The sequence below is a fragment of the Orcinus orca genome, chromosome 1 (genome assembly GCF_937001465.1).
Source record: "Orcinus orca chromosome 1, mOrcOrc1.1, whole genome shotgun sequence".
Classification (NCBI taxonomy): Eukaryota; Metazoa; Chordata; class Mammalia; order Artiodactyla; family Delphinidae; genus Orcinus; species Orcinus orca.
The window spans coordinates 23753088-23766231 of NC_064559.1; the positions used below are offsets into that span (position 1 = coordinate 23753088).

The 13144-nt window shown below is 38.4% G+C and overlaps 1 protein-coding gene across 1 annotated transcript; it reads left to right on the plus strand.

The window, feature by feature from the left end:
- The first annotated feature begins 7478 nt into the window (after nt 1-7478).
- Nucleotides 7479-11759, plus strand: RGS1 (regulator of G protein signaling 1). Its single transcript, XM_004275844.4, has 5 exons — nt 7479-7690; nt 8056-8136; nt 8544-8605; nt 9992-10155; nt 10916-11759. The coding sequence occupies exons 1-5, from the start codon at nt 7593-7595 to the stop codon at nt 11099-11101; spliced, it is 591 nt and encodes a 196-aa protein (XP_004275892.3). The 5' UTR covers nt 7479-7592; the 3' UTR covers nt 11102-11759.
- Nucleotides 11760-13144: the final 1385 nt, after the last annotated feature.

Below are 13144 nucleotides of genomic sequence, written 5' to 3' on the forward strand. Positions count from 1 at the left end.
CCTGGAAATAAAAGTGGAAAACATACTACCTATAACAAATTCCAACTAAATCCTAATTTTTCTGTGTCTAATCTTGATCATTGTAGAATCTCAAAGGGAGAAAAATCTCCCTACGCCACTGTCATAGCAACAAGCTGCTTAAGGATCCCCTTTGACTTCTACACAGAGGAAACTGGCAAAAAGTGAGCTGATACAATCAACCTCACAAATCAGGCCAAAATTAGAGCTTGGTATTGAACCCACAGCCCTTTGAAATGCAGCAAGATTAGCACTTCACCAGGATTTAACGGGCACAAAAGCTTTCGGTTAATTTTTTTTTAAAAAAAGGAAAAATGGGATAATGAATCAAGCTTACTTGAAAAGTACAGGCACAGGAAACTGTGGAGGACCACAGACCACTTGACCCACAAAAGTAGTAGAATCATGCTAGAGTGGTCACCACTGACTTAAAGCTATTCACCTAAGAAGGAAGATTATGACTTATTTTGAGTGTATGACATTTATGATGAAATAAATGTCCAGTGGGTCTGACCTCCATACATGGTAAAAAAAAAATGTAAATAAACACAAAAGCAAAACATTAGAAAAGACATGGAAAAAATGCAGTTAGGATAGTCACAAGAAATGAGTGACATGGCTTTGGAAAGGACAGAACATGTCAGGCAAGATAGATTCTTTTAGGAAAATCACGTAGTTAATGGAGAAAAACAAAGGATATAAATCACTATTTTAACCATTTTAATGTGTAGTAAAGGCAAAGGCAAATCACTGGAATCATATTAGAAATTTGAAAAACTTCCTTTACAAATGGCCTCTCCAGGCTGACTTTGAGCATCTTCGCTTTTGCATTTATGTCCTGTGTCATGTAACAGAACGTTCCAGTCCAACCGCAAATAATGTATCGATGTTCTTATAGCACAGTTTCCATTTATCTGAACTTGTGAATAAGACACTTGCTTTAGTACTTGCCCAATTTTACTTGCAAAGCTTAATCAAACAGAGTCTGACAATGACTACTCTCCCTTGTTGAAATGATTATAAATCGTGGGGTGAAAATAAATGAAAATGAATCCAATATGCAGGAAGTATATCAGAGATAACATTCATCAAGAATAACTGGAAAGATGGGCCTATTAATGAGAATGTTATTGGTAAGATAAGATCTAGGGTGAGTGAAGTTTACAGAATCACATGAGCCCAGTTCACTGAAGGTCCCACATTCAATTTTCTTATAACCTCTTAAATTATAGAAAGGAGGTGTTCGGTGTTTACTATAAGTAGATTAGAACAGGGTGAGAAAAAGAAACTAGATTCTTATCTTGCTCAGTTTGCAATTACTGAAGATCACTGAATTTCCCCAAGTTGCAAAGATCTTCTCTTACTAAAACCTATCAGTTGATTTCTTCATTTAGAAAATAAAATTGGAAACAAGTCTAAAATGTTTAATCCTTTTATTCACAAATGATATAACGTAGGTATCAATGTCCCCACCAACGTTTTACCTGGATACAGAGAAAAATCCTTCCAAATTCACATTTGTTGAAGCTTTTCAAATAAACTCTATGAAATGTAGCTGTAACACTGTCAGTAGCCCTACCCACAAGCCTGGAGAGTGAAGGAGCCAAAACAGACCCAGGTAGTGACCCTTTGTCTTACTTCCTTAACCAGTGAGAGATTATGCTAATTCAGCAAAGTCTTTCAGAGCCTCTTTTAAACTCTGCAAAGCTTTGCATCTTCAGATCCATTCTTCCGTGGTCTTCATGCATGTAAGAGGTGTCTACTTGCTGGAGACCAGTTTCTCCACTGCAGTTTTTTGTACTCTCCAAGAGGTGTTGATCTTGAATGCAGAAACAGGCAGAATAGTTCATGTTGATTTTGTAGTAAATGGCAACAGCGCTTTTTTAAATTTACTTGAAGTGTAATTGATTCACAATATTGTGCTAATTTCAGGTGTACAGCAAAGAGTTTCGGTTATGTATGTGTGTGTATATGTATACATATACACACACATATATTCTTTTATTTCCATTCTTTTCATTATAGACTATTACAAGATATTGAATATAGTTCTCTGTGCTCTACAGTAAATCCTTGTTGTTTATCTATTTTATACATGATAGTGGGTATCTGTTAATCCTATACTCTTAATTTATCCCTCCACCCCCTTTCCCCTTTGGTAACCATAAGTTAGTTTTCTATGTCTGTGAGTCTGTTTCTGTTCTGTAAATAAGTTCATTTGTACTATTTTTAGATCCCACATGTGATATATTTAATATGGTATTTGTCTTTCTCTGTCTGACTTAATTCATTTAATATGATAATCTCTAGGTCCAATATACTTCATTTAGTATGATAATCTCTAGGTCCAATAATGTTGCTGCAAATGGTAATATTTCGCTTTTTATGGCTGAGTGATATTCCATTGTATATATGTGCCACATCTTCTTTATCCATTCATCTGTCAATGGACACTTAGGTTGCTTCCATATCTTGGCTATTGTAAATAGTGCTGCTATGAACATTGGGGTGCATGTGTCTTTTTGAATGGAGTTTCTGTCATTTCTGGATATATGCCCAGGAGCGGGATTGCTGGATCATGCGGTTAACTCTATTTTTAGTTTTTTGAGGAACCTCCATACTGTTCTCCATAGTGGCCGCACCAATTTACATTCCCACCAACAGTGCAAGAGGGTTCCCTTTTCTCCACACCCTCTCCAGCATTTATTGTTTATAGACTTTTTAATGATGGCCATTCTGATTGGTGTGAGGTAATACCTCATTGTAGTTTTGATTTGCATTTCTCTAATGATTAGTGATATTGAGCATCTTTTCACACTCCTGTTGGCCATGTGTATGTCTTCTTTGGAAAAATATCTAGTTAAGTCTTCTGCCCATTTTTTGATTGAGTTGTTTGGGTTTTTTGATATTGAATTGATGAGCTGTTTGTATATATTTTTTGAAATTAATTAATTGATTTATTATTATTTTTTGACTGTGTTGGGTCTTCGTTGCTGCACGTGGGCTTTCTCTAGTTGCGGCGAGCGGGGGCTACTCTTCATTGCGGTGCGCAGGCTTCTCATTGCGGTGGCTTCTCTTGTTGCGGAGCATGGGCTCTAGGCGCGTGGGCTTCAGTAGTTGTGGCACATGGGCTCAGTAGTTGTGGCTCACGGGCTCTAGAGCACAGGCTTGGTAGTTGTGGCATGTGGGATTAGTTGCTGTGGCATGTGGCATCTTCCCAGACCAGGGCTCAAACCCATGTCCCCTGCATTAGCAGGTGGTTTCTTAACCACTGTGCCACCAAGGAAGTCCCTATATTTTTGAAATTAAGCCTTTGTCAGTTGCATGATTTGCAAATATTTTCTCCCAGTTCATAGGCTGTCTTTTCATGTTGTTTATGGTTTCCTTTGCTGTGCAAAAGCTTATAAGTTTGATGAGGTCTCAATTGTTTATTTTTGCTTTCATTTCTTTTGCCTTGGGAGACTGACCTTAGAAAGTATTGCTATGATTTATGTCAGAGAGTTTTTTGCCTATGTTCTCTTCTAGGAGTTTCATGGTGTCCTGTCTTATATTTAAGTCTTTAAGCCTTTTTGAGTTTATTTTTGTGTAGGGTGTGAGGGTGTGTTCTAACTTCATTGATTTACATGCGCCGTACAGCTTTCCCAGCACCGCTTGCCAAAGACACCGTCTTTTCTCCATTATATAGTCTTGCCTCCTTTATAGAAGATTGACTGACCTAGGTACGTGGGTTTATTTCTGGGCTCTCTATTAACAACACTTTCCTTCTGTCCCACACTTTCAGAGCTATTCCCTCCTCAGTTCATTCCCCTCTGATGGCACTTTTCACCCTGATGACTTGCTTAAGTATCTCTCTGCCCAACTATACTGTGACCCTCTCTGGACATTCATTCATCTTTCTATTTGCAGTACTTAGGTCTGATACATTGTAGGACCACAATTAAAGTTTGTTAAGTCAAGATATTTTGTTTCAATGGATCAAAATTTCTGTTCATGTCACCGAGTCTTACCACATATATTTCTACTTTTAAAATACAACCTCCTACTTTTCCCCATAATTCCTAACGTCCACAATAAAATGTCAGCAATATTATAAAGGCCCAACATCAGTTTAATCAATATCAAGACTGAAAAAGTCATTCAGCAAAGAACTCCCCACAAGGATTCAGGCAGTTGGAGTGAGTGGAAACTAAATGTAAAATCAACTCAGCAAAGATTAAAATTTACCCCCATTGAAGTTGATAGCCATAATCTGAAATGTTTTATTAAACCAATCTTCTAGACATTTTAAATTGTAACACTGGAATTTTTAATGCAGGGAAACTCTTCTTATGACACTATAATCGTAGATATATATCATTATACATCTGTCAAAACCCAAAGAATGTACAACACCAAAAGTGAACTTCAATGTAAACGAAGTACTCTGGGTAATAATGACATGTCAATGTAGGTCCATCACTGATTGTGTAACAAATATACCACACTGATGCGAGATGCGGATGGTAGGGAAGGCTGTGGAGGTGGAGGGAGTATGTGGGAACTCTGCACTTTCAGCTCCATTTTGCTGTAGAGCTCTAAAAATAAAGTACTAATATTTTAAAAAAGAACATGACCATATGAAGTATTCCTTTCCTTAGCACTGCAATCTGGTTACTTAAACACAGTTTCACAGGGCTTCCCTGGTGGCACAGTGGTTAAGAATCCACCTGCCAATGCAGGGGACACGGGTTCGAGCCCTGGTCCGGGAAGATCCCACATGCCGCGGAGCAACTAAGTCCTGTGCGCCACAACTACTGAGCCTGCCCTCTAGAGCCCATGAGCCACGTCTACTGAGCCCACGTGCCGCAACTACTGAGCCCACGTGCCACAACTACTGAAGCCCACTCACCCAGAGCCCATGCTCCTCAACAAGAGAAGCCACCGCAATGAGAAGCCCACGCACCGCAACAGAGAGTAGCCCCCACTCACCGCAACTAGAGTAAGACCGCACGCAGCAACGAAGACCCAACGCAGCCAAAAATAAATACAAATAAAATAAATTTATTTTAAAAAAACACACAATTTCACAGAAGAAATGTACAAACCAGATTATGTTTGTAAGAGCCACTATTTATTCTATTGGCTTTTGTCAAGTCCTCTACAATTTCAACCAAAGCCATTGCTTCAGTAAAGATACTATTTGATCACTTGTCTTTTCTTAATGATTTTCACAAAAAGGAACCAGACAGTGACACTCCGTGTGATTGACAGGAAACTTCAGTGCCCTGCCATGGACTCATCAACCTTACTGCTACAGCTTCTCCAGATTTGCCCAGCTCTGGTACATACAGGCTTTGCAGGTGCTTCCAAGCAGCCCTTGAAACAGCAGCTACATTATTGTGCCACTGTGAATTTCAGATGGACCCCCTCTACCAGGGGCTTAATTCTCCATTTGGGCTTTGAAGCACACAATCGTAATTGCTTGCAAATGCTTGGGCTTGAAAGTCTATATTGAGGTAGCAAAAGGTTGGAGGTTTAAGGAATTATTAATATGTAAGAGGCAAATATTTATTTCATTGTCAGACCACAGCTTCCTAACGTGGTGTCAAGAGAACATTATTTCTGCCAACTATTTTCCCTACTTACTGAGAGTTCAGTTCTCAGAAATGTTAAGACACTGCTGCACATTCCACCCTCCTTTTAGAGACTGACAAACATGCACTAACATAGTCAAGGTTCTCAGAAGATCGGCATTGATCAATTATTCAACTTTAACCCAACATTTCCCAAACTTATGTGGCCCCAGAACCTTTGCTGCTGCTGGTGTCATAGTCCTTATCATACTTATTAACATCCAAAGGAACTACTGTTGCTGAAACATGCTTTGGAAATTATCCGTATATCTGGATAGTAATAATAGTGGCCTTTACAAATAAACTTTAAATCATTTTTCCCTAACATAACTTACCCACAGTTATCCAGAGGAATGAGAGGTTACTAAATAAATAAACATGAGCAATGCTGAAGATATTAACTGAAAAGTAAGTATGGACTGAACCACAAGAAACACACAAACAAAAGCCTTTATTCATCCGTCTCTGAACCCCTTCATTTTTGTCTGGGTAACTTCCAAAGTGGCCAACTTATCTCACTAGTTCTCTTTCTAAATGTATCACATTATCTTTCAAACATCAACTGACGCTTACTACATACAGCATAATATTTGTGCATGCCTGTGTAGTAAGTACATTTTTAAATATAAATGTGATTCCTTCAAATACTTTTTATCCTGAAGATGGAACTAAGACAGGAAAATTCCCTTTTGTTAGGTTTACCTAATACCTTCAGAAGCTTCTCTGAGTAAAATTTGTTTTGTCTTTTCAGGGGTAAAAACCAACGGAGGTTTAAATTAAACTGGACACTCTATAAATAAACCACATTCTATATACAAACTCTGTACGAGCTTATATTGCACTAGCCCCTCTACCCTGATCAGTGATTAGTCATCTATTTCCTTGGGTTTTTATTTTAATTCTTAATTTTAATTAAAGCTAGACTATATCTCTCCAGAGATACTACCGAAATTTGGAAGATCATCACCTAAGAAGTACACTACTGGCCTGGCCAAATATATTCTTATTTTTACCATGAGTAGTTTTTCTCCTGATACTGTGTAATTATTTTGTATCAGTGTATTTACACATTATGTCATATTTTTGTGTTAACTATACTTTTATAGTTTTGTTTATAGTTTTGTTTATAGTTTTGTTTTTAATTTTACTTTATTCCTTTCCTAAGCAGTAATATACAAAAAAAACCAATTTGATACATTAGTTATATTTCTAATAAATATTAAAACTCATGCACCCCTTAAAATCATCTTGTATATCACCAGTAGTGTTTAGCACACACCCTGGAAAACAGTAACATGAAAATTTCTTGCCATGGAAATAAGGGATGAGGTTTGGAGTAGGGAAAAGTTAAGATAACTTCTCATGACTCTCCTTCCTACCAGATGTGTGCACTGCACGAATGAAAAAAAAAAGTATTTGTTTATTTTACATTGCTTTCTGAAAGAAAAATAACGCCCTTTTTAAAATACTGTAATCAAATGAATTTTATAGTCAAGGACTATGCAAAGTCCTGAGGGGATCCATCTCTAGTCTGTGTGATACAATAAACCCACCAAATGAAACATTTCATTGAAATATGCAGTTTTTATGAAGAAACAAGCACCCCCTAGAACCAAAGACTGATCCCGCTGAGGCTTTAGACATGTGGTATACGTGTGTGCACCTCTGTAGGTCTAATTTTCTTTCTTTCTATATAATCAAGTGACCTAGTCTCATTGGGTTAAGTTTCAACCACAAAACATCACTGTGTGCTTTTTGTTTTTTTCAAGATACACGTCACAACACACCAAGAAAGGGGGAACTTCCAGTGTCTGTGGTAACATCACTTGATAAACAGACTCGTTTGAACAGCAAGGGCCTGTTAGCCGTCACTATATAAAGCAGCAGAGGCGTGGATTAGCAGATACTTGCCTGCTGAGGACCATGTGAGCAGCGGCCATCTCCACGCCAAGGAGAGACAAAATGCCAGGCGTGTTCCTCTCTGCTAGTCCAAAGGAACTGAAAGGAACTGATCATTCGCTTCTAGACGACAAGACGCAGAAAAGGAGGCCAAAGACCTTGTAAGTTCATTAACTGTGCAAATTTTGACTTAGATGATCCTTAATGGCAGAACAATTGAAAATGAATGAATGGAAGAAAATACGAGCCTTTAGTTTACCTAGATCAGGGCAATGACCTGCTGTGAGTTACAAGTATATTCAGTTGTATTTAAAAATGAATCATGACAGGGCATTAAATGAGGTGGGAATTTTTCCAGACTTTGGGTCATAAAAATTGGCTCACTCTTGATGTAGCAATATGTTGTATCAGCTATTTTTATTATGGCCTTATTCCTTGGAGAAGTTTGCTTCATGCTCTTTTCTTTTTACAAATAAAATGTATTCTTCTGAAGAAATATGAATATTTACTTTTGTGTCTTTTGTAGTGGAATGGATGTGAAAGCATACCTGAGATCTATGATCCCACACCTGGAGTCTGGAATGAAACCTTCCAAGTCCAAGGACCTGTATGTACACTAATACACGGAACTATCACTATATAAGCGGCCTGTGCCTTAGCTCTGTATTCTAGCAAGGCGGTAATACTACACATACTGGACTTCGTTTTTTTTACGTAACAAGACTAATAAGATTAAGCGGCATTAGTTCCAATGTAACTTAAATACAAACGTGCATATTTGCTACTTATTATGCTGTTGGAGTACATCTGGATTTTTTCACATTTTACGGGCAGATATCTTCATAACGATAGTAATCCTAAGCAAATTTTTGTTTTCTCATAGATAAATTTTAATAAAATTTATTAGAAGTAGGGTCTCAGTTTGTGAAGTTATCAAAATGCAGCAGCCATTCTGATTCCATTTGCGCTTACACACACAAAAATACTAATTTACGTAAATGTCGTCCCCTGTAGACTCTCTGCTGATGAAGTGAAGCAGTGGTCTGAATCTCTGGAAAAACTTCTTGCCAACCAGAGTAAGTATAGATGAACTACTGAATGTTTCTGGGTTTATCTCAGTACGCTAAGAGATTGAATGGCTTCATTACAATATAGTATTCTGGATGGGAGGGTGTGTGAAAAGTTGTACTCTAGCTGTTCTGTAGCACTGACAGCTTCAGCGTATTATGCCTCATCGTGGCATAATGTTGACTCGGCACTCAGTTCTGCTACTGTCCTTTAGAAAAATTTGCCAAGGCAACTAGCTGTTTCCATGGATCATTATAGGAGCAAAATTTTAAATTATGCTGGGGTTCTGAAGTTTAAAGTTTTAAAAAGTAAACCAAACATCTCAACATGTGAACTGCTATTCTGAAAGCTACCTAAAGGATGTATTTTTGTACCACTGGATGTAAGGGGTAGGATTCACTCAGTCAATTGATAACTTTTTCCATTCATACATGCGTTGTCACTCATTCAGCCCAGGCATTTATGTGCAGGCATTTTAGAAGCACCAAGGACTCAAGAGTAAAGACACAGAGCCTTGCTGCCTTGAAGGCAGTTGAGACACACAGCATAAAACTGCATTATATATAACATGACACGATATAACACAGATATGATAAAAAGACTTTTTAAACACAGAGTCTCACGGGGAGTTTCTGATGAGAGAAGGGAAATGAGATCAGCTTGTCTTAGCCCTCATCCTGGGCATTGGGATCCTGTTGGGATTAGGACCTCGCTCAAGGGCATAGATGGGCACCTTATCCCTATCCGGGGTAAGCTGATCCCCTTCTCCCTCCCCCGCAACACCCTACAGAGCCTCACGTGGGGATCAAGTAGTTCAACCTGGTTCATCTGCTTGTTATCTGACTTAGGTTATGATTCAGCCAAACAAGGCTATAGAGATGGCCCATTGAAAAGCCTGAATAACACTAGTAAATCCAAGCAGTATAGCGCACATAGGTAATATACAGGCCTCACGTCTTTTGACTTAACATGAGTTGGACAGAGAAATTATATTTGCTAATGATTAACATGATGTTCATGCCTCCTGTCAATATTTGATTCCCTAAAATACTCTGCATCTGGCTGAGCTGGTAGTGTAAGAAAAGAGATTGTTCTGTAACCTGCAGAGCAGAATTGTAATGTAATAGCAGATGGAAGTGAAGCAGTCTCTCAGCCACCACTAAGCAGCTGTGTACCTGTGACAAGCGTGTCTGACCCCAGACAGACTATAAACGAAGGGGTCCCTAAGGCCTTCCCACCTCTACAAACGGTGACACAGCCATTTCAGCAGCATCCACCTCTTCCCTTTGTACACAGAGAATATGCCACCGTACTTTTCTCGTAAGTTTCTTCCAGTTATTCATTTATTGGCTGTGATAAATTAATTTATCTCACCCCTCACCCTTTCTTTTTAGCTGGTCAAGACGTCTTTGGGAATTTCCTAAAGTCTGAGTTCAGTGAGGAGAATATTGAATTCTGGCTGGCTTGTGAAGACTATAAAAAAACAGAGTCTGATCTTTTGCATTGCAAAGCGGAGAAAATCTATAAAGCATTTGTGCAGTCAGATGCCGCCAAACAAGTGAGTATTTAGTTCATTACCATCGGTTTATATGTAAAGAAACTTAGATATAGAATAAGATTCAACATACTAGCAAGATGAAACCCTTTTTGAGTATTATGATTTTCACTGCTATATATTTAAGTGTATTCATATAGTTCAGTGCAATGATAATCTAATTTTCTACACTTGTGAAAAGATTAGATGAAAGATTGATTTTGTAAAACAAGCTAATGTGATGGGGTGGGGTAAGGAGTACTGGTGATACCGACCAGAACTGCATGTCAGGGGGTCCTTAATGAGCCAGCTCGTTTTGGATTAGGATAAAGTAGAGATTAGTGCAATACATGGATTGCAGCAGCAGAAATATTTCCAGTTAGTAGTAATGCCCACTTCCAGTTAAATGTTCCTGGTTCAAGAAGCAAACATCTGCACAAAGTGTCCTCTCCTCCTGTAAACCTTAAATGTGCACATCACTTTTCTCGATGCACATATCACCTTATACAGATATTTAAAAAATAATGTCTGCCTCTTTTGCACCTCCCAAAGATATTATGAGCTAACTTGGAGCAAAGATATTTCTGCTTTTTTTGTGCTACTTCTTTTTAACTCTTCCACACCTAGGATAAGGTATGCTTAGAATAGGCATTCAAGAGATATTTGAGCTGATTTAAATGAGGTTTTAAAGCCACTGTCTTGAGGTGCTTCAAAAACAACAGTGACATCATAAAATATGCAATAAATTGGAAGTGCATATGAACTGATGAGGATTTCTTTTTAGATCAATATTGACTTTCACACTCGAGAATCTACAGCCAAGAAGATTAAAGCACCAACACCCACGTGTTTCGATGAAGCCCAAAGAACCATATATACTCTTATGGAAAAGGACTCCTATCCCAGGTTCCTCAAATCAAATATATACTTAAATCTTCTGAATGACCTTCAGGCTAATAGTCTAAAGTGACTAGTGCCGGCTGGAGGGAATTAAAGATGATATCAAGTACAGAAGGAATGTACCAGGATGGCTCCCTGGGGGAACACCTTGGCCTTTTCGGATGACTCACAGATCCAGGGGAAGAACCCATGACTCAGGACAGATTAACATGGAAGTTATCCAGGCTCAGGGCTGAAGAAGCGTGAGAAGAAAATTTAGCGATGGTAGAAGGAAGGAGATACTGTGGTACTGTCATAAAATACAGTGGACCTACGTATTAGAACATCCCTCAGAACTGAGAAGGCCGGGTAATGCTTGCTACGCAGAAACTGTGAATAAGGGTTTTGAAACTGGTGAAAACATGCTATAAGCTTCAAGGTCAAGTGACATTTATGCTGCGTATTGTTATACAGAGATTGTATTGAGCTGCTGAAATCTCTTTTACTTGGATGACTATTTGAGAAGTATGTGTTTCAAAATCACCATTTCTGTTATTGACACAAAGTTTTTCAGTGTTGGTTGGTTTGTTGGAGTGTTTTGGGACTGAAAGAGATGAAGAGGAGAACAATGTATTTAACTTAAGCTATTGCCTTAAAGTTGGGAAGTCAGAATATATTTGTAAATTAAATTATCACAGTGTCAATAATAAATGTGAGTTTTGTCTTAAAAACATAGAAGAAATTTCTGTTTACATTTCCTTGCCATCTTTAAAAACTGGCATTTATTTTTCAGATTTAACAAAAATTTAAGCAAGGGTCTTCTACTTTCTATCACCTCTTCAACATCTAAAACTATCATCCAGTTAATCTTATATTTTGTGTATTACGTGTATGTATTGGACAGAATTCATTAGTTTTCTCTCTGCTATCACGATGTATAAAGATCAAACAAATATAGTATGCTCTCATATAGTCAAGCTTCAAACTGATGAGAAACTGAAGAAGTCTTTTAAAGAGGGATAGAAATTTTATTTCAAGAAGTCATCTAATTAACAACTAATAATTTATTGTGATTTAAAGTTTATAAAAGCCAGATGTATTTTCTCATTTAATGTTCATAGCAATCACTACTCCCCAAATTTAGCTATCAAAACTACCTAGAATGTTAAAAAACAAAACACCAATTTTGGGGCCCTATCCCAGACTGACTGAATCAGAATCCCCAAGGGACAGAGTATGAGAATCTATATTTTAAGAGTAAATTCCAGGCGATTCTGAAGATGCCCTCGTTATGCAGGGTTGGGAATCCTGGGGTTAAGAGACAGTCCCACTGCCAGGGATTTACACGTAAATTTTCTCACCACACAATTTGTGTTCCCTCTACTGTGCAACACTGCCCCCCAATGACCAGAAGACATTTCCTAAACCCTCAAGCCTTCAGCAGTCCTAGGCATTACCTAAGCAGGAACACAAGACTGCTCTGGAGGATCGTCTACAGAAGGATAATCAGGACGACGCACATTCCAGCATAGCCCATAGAGCTGTATCTTCCCATGCTCCCGTGTCCCATATATAATTGAATAGTCAGCCACCACAGTGTAATACTCTGGATATTCTCAGTACAGGCTTGCCTATCATCAGGCACACAGCAATGACACGGGGCAATACGTAGAGAGGTTTAAAAAGTACTATTCTTGAATTGCCATGGGACAAAGTCCAAACTGTCTCTACCATAAGCTTAATTCTATGATTTAGCAGGTCAAAATACTGTACGAGGCTTAGGAAGGGAATCCAGTTTAATCACCATCATCATTCTCATCATTCTCTCCCTTACGCATGCCATCACCAAATTCCCTCAATCCTCCTTCTACAGTTAATGTGTGCAGTTGGTATGTCACTTGCTCTTTTTCTGCCCCCGCCCCCGCGCTAGCGTAGTCTCTCATTGATTGCTCATTCATGCAACTTGTTTTCTTTCTTTCCAGCCTCTTCTCTTCAATCCATCTTCAATCCATCCTCTAAATAGCCACAAACATCACCTTCTGAGACACAGATTTGGCCCTGCCATCTCCTGTGACATAAAACATGAAGTTCAAATTTCCTTTCTGGAATTCAAAACACTCCCAGTGAGACCTTC